At 24.8% G+C, this 24,653-nt stretch overlaps 2 protein-coding genes across 6 annotated transcripts in view; one reads left to right on the top strand and one right to left on the bottom strand.

Moving 5' to 3' along the window:
- Nucleotides 1-24,158, top strand: part of LOC120422914 (actin-binding LIM protein 1) — a 64,651-nt gene extending 40,493 nt beyond the window's left edge. Inside the window, exons 4-11 of one of the 5 annotated variants that reach the window (XM_052710459.1) lie at nucleotides 2,121-2,493; nucleotides 2,762-2,827; nucleotides 2,999-3,543; nucleotides 13,138-13,451; nucleotides 13,943-14,040; nucleotides 14,595-14,661; nucleotides 19,502-19,737; nucleotides 19,801-24,158. In XM_052710459.1, coding sequence (XP_052566419.1) covers nucleotides 2,121-2,493; nucleotides 2,762-2,827; nucleotides 2,999-3,543; nucleotides 13,138-13,451; nucleotides 13,943-14,040; nucleotides 14,595-14,661; nucleotides 19,502-19,737; nucleotides 19,801-19,914 — 1,813 coding nt within the window. In that variant the 3' untranslated portion in view covers nucleotides 19,915-24,158. Of the gene's footprint in view, nucleotides 1-2,120; nucleotides 2,494-2,761; nucleotides 2,828-2,998; nucleotides 3,544-13,137; nucleotides 13,452-13,551; nucleotides 13,644-13,942; nucleotides 14,041-14,594; nucleotides 14,662-19,501; nucleotides 19,738-19,800 lie in introns of those variants that run through there. The other 4 variants (XM_052710460.1, XM_052710461.1, XM_052710462.1 and 1 more) reach the window with 4 other exon arrangements.
- Nucleotides 1-24,653, bottom strand: part of LOC120412866 (60S ribosomal protein L28) — a 510,937-nt gene that overhangs the window by 45,904 nt on the left and 440,380 nt on the right. The window lies entirely within an intron of this gene.

The following is a 24,653-nucleotide window of genomic DNA, read 5'->3' as shown; positions in this document are numbered from 1 at the left end:
TTAGAATTTTAGAATTTTAGAATTTTAGAATTTTAGAATTTTAGAATTTTAGAATTTTAGAATTTTAGAATTTTAGAATTTTAGAATTTTAGAATTTTAGAATTTTAGAATTTTAGAATTTTAGAATTTTAGAATTTTAGAATTTTAGAATTTTAGAATTTTAGAATTTTAGAATTTTAGAATTTTAGAATTTTAGAATTTTAGAATTTTAGAATTTTAGAATTTTAGAATTTTAGAATTTTAGAATTTTAGAATTTTAGAATTTTAGAATTTTAGAATTTTAGAATTTTAGAATTTTAGAATTTTAGAATTTTAGAATTTTAGAATTTTAGAATTTTAGAATTTTAGAATTTTAGAATTTTAGAATTTTAGAATTTTAGAATTTTAGAATTTTAGAATTTTAGAATTTTAGAATTTTAGAATTTTAGAATTTTAGAATTTTAGAATTTTAGAATTTTAGAATTTTAGAATTTTAGAATTTTAGAATTTTAGAATTTTAGAATTTTAGAATTTTAGAATTTTAGAATTTTAGAATTTTAGAATTTTAGAATTTTAGAATTTTAGAATTTTAGAATTTTAGAATTTTAGAATTTTAGAATTTTAGAATTTTAGAATTTTAGAATTTTAGAATTTTAGAATTTTAGAATTTTAGAATTTTAGAATTTTAGAATTTTAGAATTTTAGAATTTTAGAATTTTAGAATTTTAGAATTTTAGAATTTTAGAATTTTAGAATTTTAGAATTTTAGAATTTTAGAATTTTAGAATTTTAGAATTTTAGAATTTTAGAATTTTAGAATTTTAGAATTTTAGAATTTTAGAATTTTAGAATTTTAGAATTTTAGAATTTTAGAATTTTAGAATTTTAGAATTTTAGAATTTTAGAATTTTAGAATTTTAGAATTTTAGAATTTTAGAATTTTAGAATTTTAGAATTTTAGAATTTTAGAATTTTAGAATTTTAGAATTTTAGAATTTTAGAATTTTAGAATTTTAGAATTTTAGAATTTTAGAATTTTAGAATTTTAGAATTTTAGAATTTTAGAATTTTAGTATTTTAGAATTTTAGAATTTTAGAATTTTAGAATTTTAGAATTTTAGAATTTCAGAATTTTAGAATTTTAGAATTTTAGAATTTTAGAATTTTAGAATTTTAGAATTTTAGAATTTTAGAATTTTAGAATTTTAGAATTTTAGAATTTTAGAATTTTAGAATTTTAGAATTTTAGAATTTTAGAATTTTAGAATTTTAGAATTTTAGAATTTTAGAATTTTATAATATTAGAATTTTAGAATTTTAGAATTTTAGAATTTTAGAATTTTAGAATTTTTGAATTTTTGAATTTTAGATATAACTGAAATATATAAAAAAAAACACAAAAGTTAAATTACTCAAAAATACCTGCTGAAAACGGGCGAAAGGTAACCATCAAATAGGAATACAGTAGTTGTTCGGTAACTGGGCGTTGTTTAACTGGGCTGCTTTTTAACTGGGCGCTCGATAACTGGGCCGTAGCCCAGTTAAAAAGCAGACAAACGTCAAAAAACCAAAACAAACCAAAATGACCGAGGGGTTAATGGATGCAAAAATCATATTCAATAAATAAAAAAACTTTTTTCCAACTTTTGTTTAATTTCAAGTTACAATTAAAAAAAAATGAAAAGTAAGCAATGTAAATTAATTTGAGTAACTTTTATTTTTATATTTCATCTGGAATATATTATGCATCGGTGGTCCCCTCGTTATTTTTCGTTCAGCCCAGTTAACGAGCAGCATTCGGTGACTGGGCTACGTTCTCAGCCCAGTTACCGAACAACTACTGTAATAAATCGATGTAATTTTGATATTCCTGTGCATTTTTGTCCAAATTAGGTTCTGAACACCGTTTTGTGCTTTTTGATTTGATTTCATTCGATCTAAATTTTAGATATTCACCAAAAACTTTAAAAACTCCGTGTATTTTGATGTATTAAATGTGTTATTATAATATTTTTAATTGTTTTAAATTAAAATGAAAAAAAAAAACGCGTGAAAACGTCGGACGAGAACTTACTGAAATTTTCAAGTGATTCGTGTCTAAAATTTAAACTTTTGTACTAACATTCAATTTCCCCCCGCAGATGCAACGCGTGCGGCATCACCCTCAACGGCGAGTACATGGGCAAGGACGGCGTCCCGTACTGCGAGAAGGACTTCCAGAAGTCGTTCGGCGTCAAGTGCGCGTACTGCAACCGGTACATTAGCGGGAAGGTGCTGCAGGCCGGCGACAACCACCACTTCCACCCGACGTGCGCCCGCTGCACCAAGTGCGGTGATCCGTTCGGCGACGGGGAGGAGATGTACCTGCAGGGCGGTGCCATCTGGCATCCCCGGTGCGGCCCGGGCCCGTCGTCGGCCGATTCCGCCGCGCTGCTGAACGGCGTCGAAAGCAACGGGTTCAACACGGAGACGGAGTTTGACCGGACCAGCACCAGTGCAATGAGTGAGATTCAGGTAGGCGCTTCGGCACTCCGGACTCCGGCCAATAGATCTCGCCTCGCGCGCGTTTAATCCCGCAGGATGCTTATTTATATTATCATTTCGTTGATTAATAATTCAAAACGCTGGCGCGCCCCGGAACCGACGATGGAACCGGGGGAGGGGCGCGCGCGCGTGTTGGTTTGTTTCGCTATTTCTTACTGTTAAGTTTATTTTAGTTGTTCTAGCGCAGCATGAGAAGTAATTTGTGCACTGGGGTTTGTTTTTAACTTTATTTTTTCAGTTTTCGTTACGTTCACAAACACCAAGTTTGAGTGGTTCTGTTTATAGTCCTTACACGCATAGAAAGGTTAGTTTTGTTTCTTTATTTTTGTTTTTTCTTTTCATTTTTCCGTTCACTGTTTCTTTCCTTTTTTACTTTAATTCTGTATTCTTTCTAATCGAGTTGTTTAACTGTAACTGTGCTAGATTATTCAGTTTATTTTGCCCGTGCGTTACTAATGACCATGCACACTTGCAGTATCACCGCACCACCAGTCCCGGGCTGATCCTGCGGGAGTACAACCGTCAGGGTTACGGCGACGACATCGCCCGTATCTACACGTACAGCTACCTGACGGACGAGCCGCACTATCTGCGCAAGCCGATCGAACCGTACGACAAGGCGCCGGTTTCGCCGCACTTTCACCGACCGCACCAGTACGGCGTCGGGCCCCGGTCCTCGTCCGGATCGCGCTCGCACTCACGCAGTCGCAGCGCCATGAAGGTGCTGGTCGACAGCATCCGGTCGGAGACGCCGCGGCCCAAGAGTCCGGGCATGAACAACGAGGAACCGATCGAGATGAGCCACTATCCGGGCGCGAAAAAGCCGCCGCCGGGCGAGAAACCAAAGATCGAGCGGGACGACTTCCCGGCGCCACCGTACCCGTACACGGACCCCGAGCGGCGCCGCCGCTACTCGGACTCGTACAAGAACATTGAGTCGGACGACGAGGTGGACCACCAGGCGAAGCACCAGCAGCAGGTGGGCGCGGGCCGCGAGGACAAGGAGAACCAGACTGAGCGGTAAGTTGAATGGTGTTGTTGTTTTTTTTTAAATTAATTTAAGTCTTCAAATGCTCAAAAACGCAATTTCTGATGGTTTTCCATAACTCTAAATTGATATATTTTAATTTTAGACATATGCACTAGGATGTAACAAAAATGACTTTTTTGCGGGCATTCAGGGTATTTGTTCCGGTGGGCCTACCGAGTTCAAATCCCAAATATGAGCTTGATTGGACGTAACCGGAGCTGGCGCTCCGCCCTTCAATTTTAAATGGGATTTAACCCGTAAAAAAAGATTTTTCAATTTTTGAGGCATTTTGGCCACTGAAGCGTTTACCAAAAACATCACTGGCATGTAGGCCAGATCCTTGCGCATCTTTTGGTATACATAACATTGAAGTTTGGAGCACCCTGGAGCTCGGTACAGACCTTCAAAGTTTGGCATTTTTTCGAAAAATTGGCCCCAGCAAAATCAAATGGCGTCTCGGGTGTCGCGAGACGCGACGCATATCTTTTTTGCCGGGACCGGTTTTTCGAAAAAATGCCAAAATTTGAAGGTCTGTACCGAGCTCCAGGGTGCTCCAAACTTCAATGTTCAGGGTTGTTACGGACGGCGCGGATCGCGCGGATGGCGCGGATGGCGCGTATCGCGCGGATCTGGCGCGGATTTGCTGGCTAATTTTGCTCAGGCGCGGATTTCGCGCGGATAGCAATCTTGATAAACAAAATAATTGAGAACGATAGAATTTCTTTCAAATTACAAAGGAAAATATTATTAGGAATTAAATAAATTCAATCTTTTTCTTTGAGTGCGAAAACATCGATTTCTAAGAAGTGGTTAATGATGAAAATTTTCTTCTAAAAATTATTGATTTTTTTTTTCTTAATACGAAACTTTGAAATAATCTTCAAGGAGCGATTTTTTTTAATGTATTGAGATTTGTTATATAAATTTGACATAACATTACAACTCATTATTTTTAAAACATCTGTCAAAATCTAAATAACAAAATCCGAAAAATTTATAGAATTTTAAAAATTTGAAGCTATGAAAATTTGTAAATTTTCTATGTTTTTTTTAATATAAAAATTTATTTTTTTAATTTGTTTGTTTATTGAAAAAAATTAAAAATCTGTAACCACTCTGATTCAGGTAGAATTGATTCTACTCCCAATTATCACAACATGACGAAATCCACTTAGAAATCTGCTAAAATCTCCGTCTAAAAGCGAAATGTAATGTTAAAATTTAAAAAATAAGAAATCTGGAATTCAACCATTTGAAATTTCAGAATTTACATATTCAAATAATAAGAAAATAGAATTCATAATTTGAAATTGTCAAAACTTACAGACTCAAAAAACGTAAAAAAGTACAAATTATTAAATTGAAAAATTACGAAAATATTACAATTGATTTTTTTGTTGATTTTTATTTTTTTAAGAAAGTTCTTAAATTATTAAATTATTAAATTATTAAATTATTAAATTATTAAATTATTAAATTATTAAATTATTAAATTATTAAATTATTAAATTATTAAATTATTAAATTATTAAATTATTAAATTATTAAATTATTAAATTATTAAATTATTAAATTATTAAATTATTAAATTATTAAATTATTAAATTATTAAATTATTCAATTTTTAAATTATTAAATTATTAAATTATTAAATTATTAAATTATTAAATTATTAAATTATTAAATTATTAAATTATTAAATTATTAAATTATTAAATTATTAAATTATTAAATTATTAAATTATTAAATTATTAAATTATTAAATTATTAAATTATTAAATTATTAAATTATTAAATTATTAAATTATTAAATTATTAAATTATTAAATTATTAAATTATTAAATTATTAAATTATTAAATTATTAAATTATTAAATTATTAAATTTTTAAATTATTAAATTATTAAATTATTAAATTATTAAATTATTAAATTATTAAATTATTAAATTATTAAATTATTAAATTATTAAATTATTAAATTATTAAATTATTAAATTATTAAATTATTAAATTATTAAATTATTAAATTATTAAATTATTAAATTATTAAATTATTAAATTATTAAATTATTTAATTATTTAATTATTAAATTATTAAATTATTAAATTATTAAATTATTAAATTATTAAATTATTAAATTATTAAATTATTAAATTATTAAATTATTAAATTATTAAATTATTAAATTATTATATTATTAAATTATTAAATTATTAAATTATTAAATTATTAAATTATTAAATTATTAAATTATTAAATTATTAAATTATTAAATTATTAAATTATTAAATTATTAAATTATTAAATTATTAAATTATTAAATTATTAAATTATTAAATTATTAAATTATTAAATTATTAAATTATTAAATTATTAAATTATTAAATTATTAAATTATTAAATTATTAAATTATTAAATTATTAAATTATTAAATTATTAAATTATTAAATTATTAAATTATTAAATTATTAAATTATTAAATTATTAAATTATTAAATTATTAAATTATTAAATTATTAAATTATTAAATTATTAAATTATTAAATTATTAAATTATTAAATTATTAAATTATTAAATTATTAAATTATTAAATTATTAAATTATTAAATTATTAAATTATTAAATTATTAAATTATTAAATTATTAAATTATTAAATTATTAAATTATTAAACTATTAAATTATTAAATTATTAAATTATTAAATTATTAAATTATTAAATTATTAAATTATTAAATTATTAAATTATTAAATTATTAAATTATTAAATTATTAAATTATTAAATTATTAAATTATTAAATTATTAAATTATTAAATTATTAAATCATTAAATTATTAAATTATTAAATTATTAAATTATTAAATTATTAAATTATTAAATTATTAAATTATTAAATTATTAAATTATTAAATTATTAAATTATTAAATTATTAAATTATTAAATTATTAAATTATTAAATTATTAAATTATTAAATTATTAAATTATTAAATTATTAAATTATTAAATTATTAAATTATTAAATTATTAAATTATTAAATTATTAAATTATTAAATTATTAAATTATTAAATTATTAAATTATTAAATTATTAAATTATTAAATTATTAAATTATTAAATTATTAAATTATTAAATTATTAAATTATTAAATTATTAAATTATTAAATTATTAAATTATTAAATTATTAAATTATTAAATTATTAAATTATTAAATTATTAAATTATTAAATTATTAATTTATTAAATTATTAAATTATTAAATTATTAAATTATTAAATTATTAAATTATTAAATTATTAAATTATTAAATTATTAAATTATTAAATTATTAAATTATTAAATTATTAAATTATTAAATTATTAAATTATTAAATTATTAAATTATTAAATTATTAAATTATTAAATTATTAAATTATTAAATTATTAAATTATTAAATTATTAAATTATTAAATTATTAAATTATTAAATTATTAAATTATTAAATTATTAAATTATTAAATTATTAAATTATTAAATTATTAAATTATTAAATTATTAAATTATTAAATTATTAAATTATTAAATTATTAAATTATTAAATTATTAAATTATTAAATTATTAAATTATTAAATTATTAAATTATTAAATTATTAAATTATTAAATTATTAAATTATTAAATTATTAAATTATTAAATTATTAAATTATTAAATTATTAAATTATTAAATTATTAAATTATTAAATTATTAAATTATTAAATTATTAAACTATTAAATTATTAAATTATTAAATTATTAAATTATTAAATTATTAAATTATTAAATTATTAAATTATTAAATTATTAAATTATTAAATTCTTAAATTCTTAAATTCTTAAATTCTTAAATTCTTAAATTCTTAAATTCTTTAATTCTTAAATTCTTAAATTATTAAATTATTAAATTATTAAATTATTAAATTATTAAATTATTAATTTATTAAATTATTAAATTATTAAATTATTAAATTATTAAATTATTAAATTATTAAATTATTAAATTATTAAATTATTAAATTATTAAATTATTAAATTATTAAATTATTAAATTATTAAATTATTAAATTATTAAATTATTAAATTATTAAATTATTAAATTATTAAATTATTAAATTATTAAATTATTAAATTATTAAATTATTAAATTATTAAATTATTAAATTATTAAATTATTAAATTATTAAATTATTAAATTATTAAATTATTAAATTATTAAATTATTAAATTATTAAATTATTAATTTATTAAATTATTAAATTATTAAATTATTAAATTATTAAATTATTAAATTATTAAATTATTAAATTATTAAATTATTAAATTATTAAATTATTAAATTATTAAATTATTAAATTATTAAATTATTAAATTATTAAATTATTAAATTATTAAATTATTAAATTATTAAATTATTAAATTATTAAATTATTAAATTATTAAATTATTAAATTATTAAATTATTAAATTATTAAATTATTAAATTATTAAATTATTAAATTATTAAATTATGAAATTATTAAATTATTAAATTATTAAATTATTAAATTATTAAATTATTAAATTATTAAATTATTAAATTATTAAATTATTAAATTATTAAATTATTAAATTATTAAATTACTAAATTATTAAATTATTAAATTATTAAATTATTAAATTATTTAATTATTTAATTATTAAATTATTAAATTATTAAATTATTAAATTATTAAATTATTAAATTATTAAATTATTAAATTATTAAATTATTAAATTATTAAATTATTAAATTATTAAATTATTAAATTATTAAATTATTAAATTATTAAATTATTAAATTATTAAATTATTAAATTATTAAATTATTAAATTATTAAATTATTAAATTATTAAATTATTAAATTATTAAATTATTAAATTATTAAATTATTAAATTATTAAATTATTAAATTATTAAATTATTAAATTATTAAATTATTAAATTATTAAATTATTAAATTATTAAATTATTAAACTATTAAATTATTAAATTATTAAATTATTAAATTATTAAATTATTAAATTATTAAATTATTAAATTATTAAATTATTAAATTATTAAATTATTAAATTATTAAATTATTAAATTATTAAATTATTAAATTATTAAATTATTAAATTATTAAATTATTAAATTATTAAATTATTAAATCATTAAATTATTAAATTATTAAATTATTAAATTATTAAATTATTAAATTATTAAATTATTAAATTATTAAATTATTAAATTATTAAATTATTAAATTATTAAATTATTAAATTATTAAATTATTAAATTATTAAATTATTAAATTATTAAATTATTAAATTATTAAATTATTAAATTATTAAATTATTAAATTATTAAATTATTAAATTATTAAATTATTAAATTATTAAATTATTAAATTATTAAATTATTAAATTATTAAATTATTAAATTATTAAATTATTAAATTATTAAATTATTAAATTATTAAATTATTAAATTATTAAATTATTAAATTATTAAATTATTAAATTATTAAATTATTAAATTATTAAATTATTAAATTATTAAATTATTAAATTATTAAATTATTAAATTATTAAATTATTAAATTATTAAATTATTAAATTATTAAATTATTAAATTATTAAATTATTAAATTATTAAATTATTAAATTATTAAATTATTAAATTATTAAATTATTAAATTATTAAATTATTAAATTATTAAATTATTAAATTATTAAATTATTAAATTATTAAATTATTAAATTATTAAATTATTAAATTATTAAATTATTAAATTATTAAATTATTAAATTATTAAATTATTAAATTATTAAATTATTAAATTATTAAATTATTAAATTATTAAATTATTAAATTATTAAATTATTAAATTATTAAATTATTAAATTATTAAATTATTAAATTATTAAATTATTAAATTATTAAATTATTAAATTATTAAATTATTAAATTATTAAATTATTAAATTATTAAATTATTAAATTATTAAATTATTAAATTATTAAATTATTAAATTATTAAATTATTAAATTATTAAATTATTAAATTATTAAATTATTAAATTATTAAATTATTAAATTATTAAATTATTAAATTATTAAATTATTAAATTATTAAATTATTAAATTATTAAATTATTAAATTATTAAATTATTAAATTATTAAATTATTAAATTATTAAATCATTAAATTATTAAATTATTAAATTATTAAATTATTAAATTATTAAATTATTAAATTATTAAATTATTAAATTATTAAATTATTAAATTATTAAATTATTAAATTATTAAATTATTAAATTATTAAATTATTTAATTATTTAATTATTAAATTATTAAATTATTAAATTATTAAATTATTAAATTATTAAATTATTAAATTATTAAATTATTAAATTATTAAATTATTAAATTATTAAATTATTAAATTATTAAATTATTAATTTATTAAATTATTAAATTATTAAATTATTAAATTATTAAATTATTAAATTATTAAATTATTAAATTATTAAATTATTAAATTATTAAATTATTAAATTATTAAATTATTAAATTATTAAATTATTAAATTATTAAATTATTAAATTATTAAATTATTAAATTATTAAATTATTAAATTATTAAATTATTAAATTATTAAATTATTAAATTATTAAATTATTAAATTATTAAACTATTAAATTATTAAATTATTAAATGATTAAATTATTAAATTATTAAATTATTAAATTATTAAATTATTAAATTATTAAATTATTAAATTATTAAATTATTAAATTATTAAATTATTAAATTATTAAATTATTAAATTATTAAATTATTAAATTATTAAATTATTAAATTATTAAATCATTAAATTATTAAATTATTAAATTATTAAATTATTAAATTATTAAATTATTAAATTATTAAATTATTAAATTATTAAATTATTAAATTATTAAATTATTAAATTATTAAATTATTAAATTATTAAATTATTAAATTATTAAATTATTAAATTATTAAATTATTAAATTATTAAATTATTAAATTATTAAATTATTAAATTATTAAATTATTAAATTATTAAATTATTAAATTATTAAATTATTAAATTATTAAATTATTAAATTATTAAATTATTAAATTATTAAATTATTAAATTATTAAATTATTAAATTATTAAATTATTAAATTATTAAATTATTAAATTATTAAATTATTAAATTATTAAATTATTAAATTATTAAATTATTAAATTATTAAATTATTAATTTATTAAATTATTAAATTATTAAATTATTAAATTATTAAATTATTAAATTATTAAATTATTAAATTATTAAATTATTAAATTATTAAATTATTAAATTATTAAATTATTAAATTATTAAATTATTAAATTATTAAATTATTAAATTATTAAATTATTAAATTATTAAATTATTAAATTATTAAATTATTAAATTATTAAATTATTAAATTATTAAATTATTAAATTATTAAATTATTAAATTATTAAATTATTAAATTATTAAATTATTAAATTATTAAATTATTAAATTATTAAATTATGTTACTCTCTTCTATGTATGTCGCATTTTTTTTATATGGTGCGGATTTCGCGCGGATTGGGTTTGGGGTCGGCGCGGATCTGGCGCGGATTTTTTCTCGACTTTTCCGTAACAACCCTGAATACCAAAAGATGCGCAAGGATCTGGCCTACATGCCTACATGATAGAAATCACAACTTTTATACTATGTAAAATTGCAAGATATTGATTTTTTTATTTGCATCTCAATATTCTTGTTCATAAAATCTGGTAGGAACAGGTTTAAATCTTTTTGATATATCGTTAGCTTAGGTAGAAATTCATAAAGCAAAGCAACGCTTACGCACAACAGAGAGGTCTCTTCTAGGCATTGTGGGATCATATTAAATTATTTAATTAATCACAAAAACAGAAGCGTGATTTTTTCTTATCTTAATGTGGGTGTTACGTTAGGATCTGGTATTTTAATAAATAAGTTTTTTTGCAAGGCACTCAGAATAGCTAGTTTTTTTTGTAACTTTAGATTGTTTAATAATTCCAGGCCGACAGTTCTGTGTAAACGAGTTAAGTGATGCTATCAGAATCTTTGATTACAATTTAAGTGATATACTAACCATTCGGAATTGTCAAAACATCCATAGAGTCTCGATCAATCAATAATGAAATAATATCGGACAAAATTCGTTAATCTGTTGAACTAACGGTTCTCGGATTATGGTTGTATCGACCATTGTTGCGAATCGAGGATTTACAGGAGTTTTGACGATCAAATGGAGCCTAACATTTCAAATGAACACAAGGGTTTTGTGAACAGGAGTTCATCTCTTTCACTCAATTGACAGTTTATATTAGGTATGATAGAAATACACTCTTGTTTGCAGAGCTTCTGTGCCCTAATGAAATGGAAGGCACGAAATAGTCTTCTTAACGAAGAGTATTCAACTTGTAAAGTATAAACTGTTCATTTATGTTTATTGGTTTTGGAAGCGGCAAGTCTGGTTTAAAAACAAGGTAAAGGAATGTTTGGCTTTGCAATTATAATTTCGGGGATTAGAGATTCAAGTTACTTTCAGACAGTTTTGTTTAGGTTGTTGATTCAAGTTAATTAGATTTCCGTAAATGAATAATTGGACTTAAATGATCAGTTGCACTGGTCGGAGTGTACTATTTCATTAGCAGATCTGCTTCTAGTTGTAATGTACTACAAGACTACTGACGGACGCGACAGGACGGGGCCCAGAAAAAAGTCCTCAAGATTTATATTCCCTAGACAAGTTGGTTTCCATCTTTTGTTTTCCAGTATTTTTTTAAAATTTCCTTTAAATTTGAAACACATCATAGGTTTCCTTTGTATAATTCTGCGATTAGTTACATTTTCTTATTTAATTAACTCATAATTTAATTTCTCCGGGCCTTTTTACTTTGGATCATAATTTCAGATTTCCTTTATTCAGTGTTAAACTTAGATTACCGTAACTGCTCAAGTCATCCAAGTTCTTACTACTCACACCTACACTAATTTTCTTTCACCTTCCCCCTCCCGATCCCCTATATCTTCCGGTGGTGTTCATTTTGTATGCAATACTAGTTCGGCCACTACCCTTTTTTTCCACAAGAAACCGGACTTGGACTGACTTGAGGCCGCGTCCCCCACCTTGCTCCGTAAAACGAAAACGAAAACGAAATCATTCTTTAGATAAAAATGCTTTTTATCTGCATTTCTGGAAAAGTCGGGAAAAAGTCTGGAATTTGAAAATGGATTTGAGTGGTCACCCTGGACTTTAAGTTTTCGTTTAGAATTGTTGTTTATACAACTAATTTAGCATTTCAAGCGTTTTTTATTGAAAGGTCCTATAAGCTATTGTGTTACATATGTCAAAAAACAGAATTTCTTAATGCAAACGATAAGAATTTCAAAAATTAATTCGGTCTACTTTTTTTTAAATTAAAACTGGTTAAAAATAAAACACTAAGCAATCTTACCATTTTTCATGCAGACGCCTACGCAAGGAGGAGGAAGAGCTGAGCAAGCTGAAGTCGTCGGGCATGGGCAAGGTCATCCTGAAGGACCTGCAGGAGCAGAAAAAGTACGAAACCTGGAAGCGGGAGAACCTGGATCCGCGGAATGCGTCCCGCACCCCGTCGGCATCGAAGGAACCGACCTACCGGCTGCGGTACGAGTCCCCGGTCGGTGCGTCCCCCTCCCGCAACCTGGACCACCAACGAGCGTCCGAGGATGAATACTTTGACCGATCGACCAGCTACCGCGGCTCCGTGGGTCGTGCCATCGGCAACGCACCCAGCTACAACGGTGAGTTGGTGTCCCTTTCTTCCCCTCCTTCTTCCCCCGTTATCCATCTTTTTTAAGTTGATCTCATTGAAAAAAATCACGAAAAATTGCCCACAAACAGCCATCCACTCGTACCGGTCGCCTCCGAAGCCGGGCTACGGATTCAAAACGTCGACGCTGCCACCCTCGTCGCTCAGAAACGGTTACAGCTCTGTAAGTTCTTCTTCGGTGCAGTTGTCTCGCGGGTTTTGCTAGCGCTTCCCCTTCATCCGACCTCTCATCTCCGGTGTGTGCGTGGCTAATGGCTAGTTCCTTACGTGGTGCACTCTCGTCGTCATCATCATCGAGTCTTAATCCTCTACTGTAACCCTGTAATCATTATGCAACAACTAACAACTAACTCACACATTTGTCTCTTCCAAAAACCTCATTACTGCTTCGCGCGGGATCCTGGACAAAAACCAAAACAAACAAAATCTCACAATCATTCAATCCCCATTCTAATGCCACAGTGGTGAGTTCCTTACGACAAGTACCTAAACCGGGTTACGGCTTGGCCCCTCGTTCGCATACCTTCAGTTCCGCTACCGGTTCCGCTCACGGTGTTCCTGTAAGCTGCTTTTACCGTAGTCTATTATTCTTAATCATGTTTCGAAAAAAAATAAATTAAAACACTTTTTTGATGTCTAAAGTTTGTTACATTTATACTGTTCGGTTCTGTTTCATTTCGTACAGTTTGATTTTCACACACACGAAACAACATCCAATTGATATGCGCTTGATAAGCTTTTTGAAGACCCGTAGAAACGAACGCTTCTTCCGATTTCCTCGATAGTGTCGCGTGTGGGCCAAGTTTTGGACCTTAGTTGGGAGATTTTCTATTACTTGTGTTTATTTAACTAACAAAACTCAATAGATTTGGTTCACTTACTTTATCATAAGTTCGTTTTCAAACTAACGTACAAAGCATGCTCAACATAACAAAACTAATCAAAATATACTTACATAATTATAAGTGTTGCATGGTAGTTTGCGGTTCTGAAGCATGCATTTTGTTAATCCGTGTTTACATGGATTTTGCGTAACGTTAAAAAAAAACTACAGAAAAAGAACAGTAAGAAAATAATAATCACATCTCATTTCATCGTTCATCTGCACCGAAAGGATTTCTCGTTCGGTGGACTCGGAGATAAGACCCACAGTACGGAGTTCAGCTGCGGCAAGAGCGACAGTAAGTATTAACTTAAATTATTATACGAATAACGCATAAACAAATTTTTTGAAGAACATTTCTGTATAAAATAAAAAAAAACTTCAGATTTAAATACGAACCCCATATCACTTTGGGATTTCGAAAATTAACAAATTTATGAATTATTAAATTTGAAATTCCTTCAAATTTTAGAATTCTAATGTTAAAGAATTAGATTTTTTTTAACTTTTAATATTTAAGAATTTTGAAAAATGGACTTAAGAATTTCAGAACTTTTAAATTCAGCATAATATAATTTAAGAATATAAGGTTCTTTAATTCCAATATTCCGATTCACAAAAATCTTTAATGCTATATTCTAAAGTTCAAAAGTTTTGACTCCTTAATTATTTTAAATTCATAAATTCCAAAACTCTAAAATTTTATTGCTTTTATTTTTTATGTTATTTTATTTAAAAAAAACAGAATTTATGATTTAGCTTTGTTTTGAAATTTCAAGATTATTTGAAAAATTACGGATTTGAAAAAAATCAAAATTTTAGATATTTGAGGGATTTTAGAAATTTTAGAAATTAAAAAAAAATAAAAATTTTAGGTATTTTAAAAAAATTAGGAATTTAAAAAATTTCAAGAAATAAAAAATATAAAAATTTAAATAACAAGCCGTAATCTTCACATTTAAATGAAAAAAGTGTTTTAAAATGCATTTTACACTAGTTCAGTTGTTTTGCAATCATTAGTTTTCAAAAAATCTAAGATCTGACAAAAACAAAAATTGTATCGAAAAAAAAGATTTTGCATCGAAAATTTTCAAAAAATCTTAAGATTTTTAGATAAACCCAAACATGCTAAAAATGATTTTAAACGCAGGAGAATGTATTAAAATTTGATTTCAGCTGGTTGCACTTGAATTTTCATTGAAATTTTGTAGTTTATTGTAAAAATATTTTTTTTGCCGCCTGATTTTTTGGGCCAATTTTGAAGGGGGGGGGGAGGGTTGACAAAAACTTTTAAAAATATTTGTACCAGCCTTAGAAATGAAAAAAAAATCTTAGGAATTTTAGGGAATTTAAGTAATTTTAGGAAATTTAAGTAATTTTATGGAATTTAATTTTTTTTAAATTGTTTTGGGAATTGAAGGAATATTGAGGTTTATAACAAAATTTAAGAACTTTTATTTTTTTAAATTTAAGATTTTAAAGAACTTTTAGTTTTTTTTTAGAATTTAATGATTTTAAGAATTTTAAGTATGCAAGATTTTTTTTTAATTCTAGGAATTTTTTAAATTTTTAAGAATTTTAAGAATTTTTCGAATAGTAAAAGTTTTACGAATTTTGTGAATGTTAAGAATTATAGTAACTTTAAAAATTATAAGCATTTTAAAATTGTAAGAATTTTAAAATTTCAAAGAATTTTATAAATTTTAAGAATTTAAAGGATTTATTTTTTAATTTTAGAAACTTTGAGAATTAAAAAAAATCGAGATTAAAAAATTCTAACATTTTTTGGAATTTTAGGAATTATAAATTTACACAATTTCCGGAATGTTGAAAATTTATAAATACAAATATTTTTTTGGATTCTATTTTTTTGCAATTTTTTGATTTTTAAAATTTTAAGAATTTTTGAAATTTTAAGAATTTTTGAAATTTTAAGACTTTTAGGAGTTTTAGGGTTTTAGGACTTTTAAAAATTGTAGGAATTTCAGGAATTATCAAAATTTTTGGAATTTATGAATTTCACGAATTTTCAAAATTTTAGAAATTAATAAATTTCACAAATTTTCAAAATTTTAGAAATTTTCAGAATTTAAAGTTTTTTTTTTATTTTTGAAACTTTAAAGTTTTTTAAATTTTAGGAATTTAAATTTTTTTTTTGAAATTTGAGGAATTCTAGGAATTTGAACAATTTAAGAACTTTTAGGAATTTTATGATTTTTTAATTTTAAAATATTTTTTCATAATTTCAGATTTGACCATTTATAATTTTTAGTGCTTAGGAGTTTACTGCCGTTCTACGCATAATTGTCCCATGTTCAAAAAAGTGCAACTGAGAAAAACGCGGTTGAAATTTTTCGACCGATTTCTGCGTTTCTACGCATAATTGTCCCGTGGGTTCCTATTTACCCTATGTGTCCCTAGTCGCCCCAGTTAGCAGTTTATCACCCTTATTTGTGATTCTCTTGCTATACAACAGGTAAACAAGACATAATGCTTAGTAAAACTAATGATTCCGTGTAAGAAAAACTTGGTGGGACAATTATGCGTAGAAGTTTAACGATGGGACTAGAGCGTCCAATTTCCCGTCCCGGGAAAAAAATTCCCGGGAAATCCCGGGAATTCCCGGAAAAAAATATTTCCCGTTTCCCGGGAAATTTGTAAATTTCCCGGGAATTCCCGAAATGCAACCGGAGGTATACATTTTCCTACCTTTCTGCACCAATGTTTTGAAATTATACAAAAAATTATAATTATTAAACTTGATTTATTTTATTCATTGCAATCTACTGTTCATATTGAACTAATTAGTTTGTCTGTAAATTTCATGTCAAGGTTTACTTCAGATAATATTTATTTTTGAATTGAATTTGAATTGACATAATTAAATTTTTCAAAAAGGGTTCTGCGAGACGAATTTGTTTAAAAGTATTCGAGAAATTACAGTTTGAAGTTATAAATTTATGAAGCACGTGAGCTACCAAGGGCGTAAGAGGGTTAAATATAAAAAATATCGATTAATTTCAACCACTTCTACACTTAACTTAACTAAACTTAACTTAACTTAACAAAAATCATACCATAAATGAAACCATGAAAAATCGTTAAAAAACAAATTCTTATAATATGGAATCAATCCAAAGAATGCAACCATATTTTCAAAACTCGCTTCATATATTTGAAAACTTTGAGTTGTGGTTTCATGAAATAGTGTTTCAAGTTAAAAAGTGCCAGAAATTAGATTTTTATGGCAAATTCAATGATTATCTATTTATTCACATGTAGAAAATACTTATTCTGTTAGAAGTTATTTGTCATGATAAACAATATTTCTGCTTGATTTTTTTTCGTTTCAATTTATGGTCACTGAGAAAAATTTAAAAGCAATTGTATGTTGCCATAGATTTTTACTGTTCAAACAATTTGATTAAAAAAAATATTACTTCTCAACGAAAAATTCTGATTTTTTTTCGATTTGTTACGATTTAAAGACAGCCTAAAAAATGATAAAAGCTATATATTTTCTCAAAGCTGGATGATTTTTTTACAAGCAGTCAAGCAATTAATTGATCCTAACACTTATTTTGATCATTAAAGTTGCTGTTCTATACTAATGTTGCAAAATATTGACCAGAAACAGGATCAGAATGATTTTCGTTGAATTTCAAATTTCCCGGGAATTCCCGGGATTTCCCGGGAAATTTGTTGAAAAATTCCCGTTTCCCGGGAATTTTGTAACCCCGGGAAATTGGACGCTCTAGATGGGACAAACAGACTTGGTGTTGTTTTTAACTAGTTTCCGAACAAAGTACCAGATTTCATGTGTTTTTCTTAAAGTACACATAAAACTAAACTTAAAAATGTCATAAAGTCAAAATCGTCCAAAACTGACATGGGACAATTATGCGTAGAACGGCAGTTTAGGTAATTAGGAATTTTAGAATTTAGCATTTTGTTAGGATTTTTTTATTTAAAGGAATTTAGAATTTTGATAACTTGATAATTTTAAAACTTTTTTTGATTTTTTGAAAACAAATTTAGGAATTTTAACAATTTTAGAAGTTTTTGGAATTTAAGGATTTTTTTTTATCTATAAATTTTAGAAATTTCGGGAATTGGGAATTTTAACAATTTTAGGAATTATAGGAACAACAATTTTAACAATTTTCGAAGTTTTCGGAATTTTAGGAATTTTAAAATTAGAAGAATTCTAGGAATTTCAGGAATTGTAGGAATTAGGAACTTCAGAAAATTGGAGAATTTTAACAATTTTAGAAATTATCAGAATTTTAAAATTTTCGTATTTTAAGAACTTTAGGAATTTTTTTACCATTTAGGATTGTCAGGAATTTGAAGAATTTTTAGAATTGTTAAAACTTGAAGAATTTCAAGATTTTCAGGAATTTTGGGAATTTTCAGAATTTCAGAAATTTCATGAATTTTAAGAATCACAAAAATTTTAGGATTGTTTGGATTTTTTGGAATCTTTGGAATTTGAAGAACCTTAAGGAATTTTAAGACTTTTAAGAATTTAAGAATTTTATGAATTTTCAAAGTTTTAGGAATTAAGAATTTAAGAATAATTTTTGAATTTTAGTAATTTTTAGAATTTTTTGATTAAGAAATTTGAGGATTAAAGGTATTTTTAAGGAATTCTTGAATCTTAGGATTTTCAAACTTAAGTTATTTTAGAAATTTTAAGAATATGGAAAATTAAGAATTAGATACTTTAATAAATATTTTATAAGAATTTAAGATTTTTTTTTTTGAATTTTTGAATAGATATCAAAATTTTAGGATTTCAGATTTTTACAATTTAACAAGGATCTTAGGATTTATGGTTTTTTTTTATTTCTAAATTTTTAAAATGTTAGATTCCAGATTTTTTGATTTTTGGAATTTTAAAATCCCAAAATCAAAAAAACTAGTTTTATTTTTTTTTTCGAATTTTATGATTTGAGAATTTTAGAATGCATCTTTGAAATTATTAGAATTTTGAATATTCGGTTTTTTTTCAGAATTTTGAACTAATGCATTTTGATGTTTCAGAATTAATAAAACATGAAATTTAAAAAAAAATGCTAAAACTCATCACCAGTGTAAAAAGAGAATAAACATTAAAAACAACGCTATCATTGCAGTCTCCGTCGACTCGATAACGGACGGCGACCGGCGCGCCCTCGGGGCGGACATTCCCGCCTCCAGCACGTACTCGGGGGCGCTGTCCTACCACTACCCGCAGCAGCCGATCCGGCGCAGCCTGCCGAACATGGCGCACTCGATGCTGGTGCACGAACCGGCCAAGATCTACCCGTACCATCTGCTGCTGATCACCAACTACCGGCTGCCGGTGGACGTGGACCGGTGCAACCTGGAGGTGGGTTTTTGACGTTTGTGTGGATTGTTTCTGGAAATTTAATTGATTTATTTTGCCAAACAGCGCCACCTGTCGGACGTCGAGTTCGAGGCGATTCTGCAGTGTTCCCGGGCCGAGTTTTACCGTATGCCCCAGTGGAGACGCAACGAAATTAAGCGACGTGCGCGTCTGTTCTAAAGCTTCCCGAAAGTCACCAATCAATCGTACTATTTTGATTTATCATTTTCGACGAACAATTGTGAACTATTACTACTATTATTACTAATTAATCCCTCCCTCTTTCCCCTCTCCACCTTCTGCTAATTGCTAGAAGCTGTGCGATTATAGGCGCGAGATTGTCTAATCGCGAAAACAAAACAAAAAAGTCGAGTCATCTCCCTTTTCTTTATTTACTATGTTTTACTTTCTAACAAAATATTAGAAATATATATATATTTCCTCCCCTCCTCGCGTATGGCAAGCGATAATACATTTATAAAGATTTGATGGACGGTGAAGAGCAAAATAAAATTAAAAGAAACAAAAAAAAACCGTTTTCGAGCGAACGATAAGACGATAACTATTTATATAATTGAGTATAAACCTAAAGTAAATATCATCTTGCTTTCGCTTCAGACGCTACTATTGTGTAATTGCAAAACAAAAAAGAAACAACAAAAGCAAACAAATAAAAAGAAAAACAAAACAACCCTATATTTTTAATCTAAGCTAGAGTGTAGAGACAAATTAAAAAAAAGGAAGCAGCAAGTCAAAGCTGGAAACACACATAATAGTATATGCTTGAAAAGAAGAAGAAGTTGATAACGATGGGATACGAGTTGCATTTATGAAACAAAAGTTCTGGCGCTAAAATCTACCAATCTATTGATTTAATCCGGGCACGACGAAAACAGTCGCCTAATTTTTTGTTGTTTAGTTTTTGAGCGTTATTTAGAGCTGTGTAAATAAACCATTTAAAATGAAAGAGAAATAGTCAAAACACACACACTACTAATCACGAGTACACTTTGAGAACTACAACTACAACAGAGATAGCCTTAACAAATTTAGAAAGATGATGATAACAAAACAAAAAAAAGGGAAACCAATTTACGATAAGTTTTAATCAGCGTAAAACTATATATTTATAACTATTTTATTTATAATCATTCACACAATCAAAGAACGAAAAAAAAGGTTTAAAGAACAAATTGTTGCCTTGTTCGCTTTGCCAAAATGGGCAACCACTCTTTGGAGCAATTCTCTGAGAATTTGAAAATTTATCGTATCTTTGATTTTTTTTTCATGCTGTTTTGGTAGTTGTTTATTCAAAAATGCTTTTAAAATATTCAATATTCTATTCTATTGCCGGACGCTCCAATCTCCATCATGCATCAGAGCCAAGGAAAGAGATTTGGATGACGGAAAGTGTTGAAGCTCCTCTTTTTTAAGAGGACAAGGGAATATCTCCACGGCTACCCAAATAAGTTTCGCTAGGAATTGGACGGTTTGTGGGATACGCTCTAAGCAAACGTTACGCTCAATGGCACTATGTGTTTAAGGGTTATAGCTTTATTCTCAAGGCAAGCAATCGGATTCTGCTGTTGAGACACTTCCAGTTTATTTCAAGTGGAAGGTTAGTATTTTATAAGAGTGATTTTTTTTTCTCAAGGCAAACAATGGAATGCTGCTTTAGAGACTGTTTAATTCAGCTGATGGATATTTAGAATTACCAAAATATTCTTTATTAGAGAGCCTCAAAGTGCAGAGAAATTGTTGATTTCTCAGGAACGACGCAAATTTTTTGCAATCTTTTAAAAAACAATATGTATGTTTTGTTCAGATTTACAAAATGCTTTTTGAAGCTAGAAAAAATATTGTATGGTTTAAGAGAAACGGACAAAATAAAAAGCATAACGCCATCGCGTAAAAAGAGGTTTCTCTGTAAAGCATACTCTGGGAAAAATCAAAATTGCTGTAATTTTATTCCACACAAAAAGCTTGGAAAATCAGTTAAAACATGTCCCAGAAATAGTAATATTTTTTAAGCAAATTCTTCAAACTCAAGATATTTAAAAAAAGATGGTATTTGAAGTTTCAAAATGGGTTACAAATTGATTTTTGGCAAATTTTTAGATCGAGGCCGCCCGCTTAAATACCACTTTTTATGCGAAGGCGTTACATCGTCAACTTTTCTTAAAACCGATAATCATTAGATCTGCACAAGACGTACAAATTGCTCTCAAAAAATGGCAAATATGTTGCGTCGTTTTAGAGAAATCGACCAAATACAAAACGTAACGCCTCAGAGTAAAAAGATAATTCTCTGTACCCGAGCAGACGGAAATAACTCGGGAATAACATTTTTTGATATTTTAAAATACTAGGCCAATAACATTTTATGTTATTTATAACAAGATTTGTTATTCGTATTTATGATTTTTTTTGTTATTGGATTGTTATTGTGATAACAGACTTATAACATTTTTAAGTTATTCTTCGAACAAATCTTTGTTATTATTTTTTGTTATTTTTACAACTAATCCGATCTTCTCAATAACAGTTGGAGGTTATCTTCCATAACAAAAAATGTTAATTCCAAGTTGTTTTGTCTTTCAACCAATATCAGACCAATAACAAATTTTGTTATGATAACATAAACTGTTATCAAGAAGATTTCATAACACTTTCTGTTATTTTAACGGTATTTGTTATTGAAATGGTATGAATTGTGTGCCCAGGTGTTACCAATAGATGGCAGCCCTAAACTTCAAAGTGTTTGTACTAAGCGTTATCCATAACACTTTCTGTTATTTTAACAGTATTTGTTATTGAAATGGCATGAATTGTGTTATTACCGTCTGCCCGGGTAGCGAGCCGTCTGTCGAGTTCAGAAATTTTTTAAGTTTAACAGAAGTTGCCTAATTAATGGCGTCCCGTTTCGCCTTAAATATTTTTTAGATTTTATTTTCGAAAATCATGCTTTGACAAAAAAAAAAATCTTTAAATCCATTCTCAAAATACAGTCCAGACTCGATTATCCGAAGGCCTTGGAAAAATTTCACTTCGGACAATCGAATCACAATTTTTTTTTGTTGTTGTCTTATTTTTGATGGTCGGGCTTAAGTATGACTCATACACTACTCTAAAATGATTTAGAATTAAAAAATCCAAGATGGCGGCAAAAATGGCGGAAAATTGTATTTTGCAATCAAATATTCAAATTTTACTTAAATGGGGTCGCAGAACTCGAATTTGATGTTAAAAATAAGAAAATAACAAAATACCGAAAAAAATGTCGTGATTCGATTATCCGAAAACCCAAACAAACCTTCTGATAATCGAGTCTGAACTGTAATGATTTTTGAACATTGTCATAATTATTTTGTTTGGACAGCTGCCGAAAACGTATCGAGACTTGTTTGCAGGAACAAATGATGCAAAATGGCTTCTTAGGTTAGGAAAGTAAAGTTTCAGCCAATTTAAAACAAATCAAAAATTTCAAAAATTCTCAGACGAATTGCTCCTTTTGATCATCACACACCAAAACTGAACTAAAATCAAACCACAAAAAAAAAAATCAAGTTCGTTTCAACTCGCACAACGAAAATCCCAGGCTTCGTGAGTGTGTGTGAGGTAAGATTTGAGACAAAACTAGGCAGCACTCTCTGTGTTCAGCGGTAAGATTCACCTTAAAAGTGCCCCCACAACCACTTGAGCGCTTGAACTAACGCGGGCAAACAACAGCAAAAAAAAAGTGTGATTCAGCTAAAAGGCAGCTTACATGAGTGTTGGAAAACTTGCTTTCACGCTGTAATTGTGGTAACTTAAGTGAGGAGAAGAAGAAGAAATGGAAACTACTGCCATAGAAGGGAGAGAACATCCAACTTACAAAAAAAGAAAAAAAAACATCACCAGATTAGTGTTGAAACAGAAGCATGAATAACATCCAAACCTTAGCAATAAATGTGGTAAGTGAAATCAAAACAAGCAAACTGTGCAAATGGTTATAATGATGCAAAACAAAAAGGAAAAACTAAGATATTTTAGGCAACTAAACGGATTATAGTAGAGGAAACCGGTCTTTAATGATATTTTTCAAACACACATACCCACACACAAGCCCACACATAATGTAATAGCATTAGATTGTAGAAGTGTTTGCATAATTGCCTAAGAAACTTGTTCTTTTGCCACCTTGAATCCTAGCGCGCGACTAAGCAAATTTAAAAACATATTAAAAAGAAAGAAAAAAAGTATTCAAAACATCGTTTAAGCGAAAATCAGGACAAGAAATAACAAACAAAAAAAATCAAACATCACTAATCGCGATTTGAGAGCAAACACTGCAGAAACAAAAAAGCAAGCAAATAACTGCGAAGCTCGCAGTTCCTTTTTTGTGTTTGAAAAATAAAGATAGAGAGCTATTTATTGGGAATGAATCATCTTAAGATTATTGCTTAAAATTTTGGTACTGAAAGAAAATCCCGGCCACGGTTCGTCCCCTCAAATTAACACCCCGATTAAGCTGCGCCACCGGCGTTTGGCATTGTTTCACCTCTTTTAGGATGCGCGCTCACGCGCTATTTTTGGACATTTTAATTGTTGAATCATCCCGCGCTCTGACAATTTCTAATGAGGAAATACCGTTCCTTAATTGGTCAACTCATCTCGTTCGCACCTGCCGATTGATGTCGCAAAGTTTGCCGATATCGGCGTGATTAATCCGTCGCACGCCTCCAAACTCTACCCTTTCGGAAAGCCCTTGAAAGGTCAATATTTTGAATCGCTTTAAGAAAAAATACACCGAATTTCAATGCTTCCACCCAATGTCACTTCTTATCAGCATTTTTTTTTCGCTAGACAGAACCCAGACGAGCCAAAACTTACCGGTCACGTAGTAAACAAGTGATAATGCCGAGTTTTCGCGTGGTTCC

The sequence above is a fragment of the Culex pipiens genome, chromosome 3, assembly GCF_016801865.2.
Source record: "Culex pipiens pallens isolate TS chromosome 3, TS_CPP_V2, whole genome shotgun sequence".
In the NCBI taxonomy this organism is placed as follows: domain Eukaryota; kingdom Metazoa; phylum Arthropoda; class Insecta; order Diptera; family Culicidae; genus Culex; species Culex pipiens.
The sequence above is the reverse complement of the archived record's forward strand: the minus strand, read 5'-3'. Positions and strand labels throughout refer to the sequence as shown.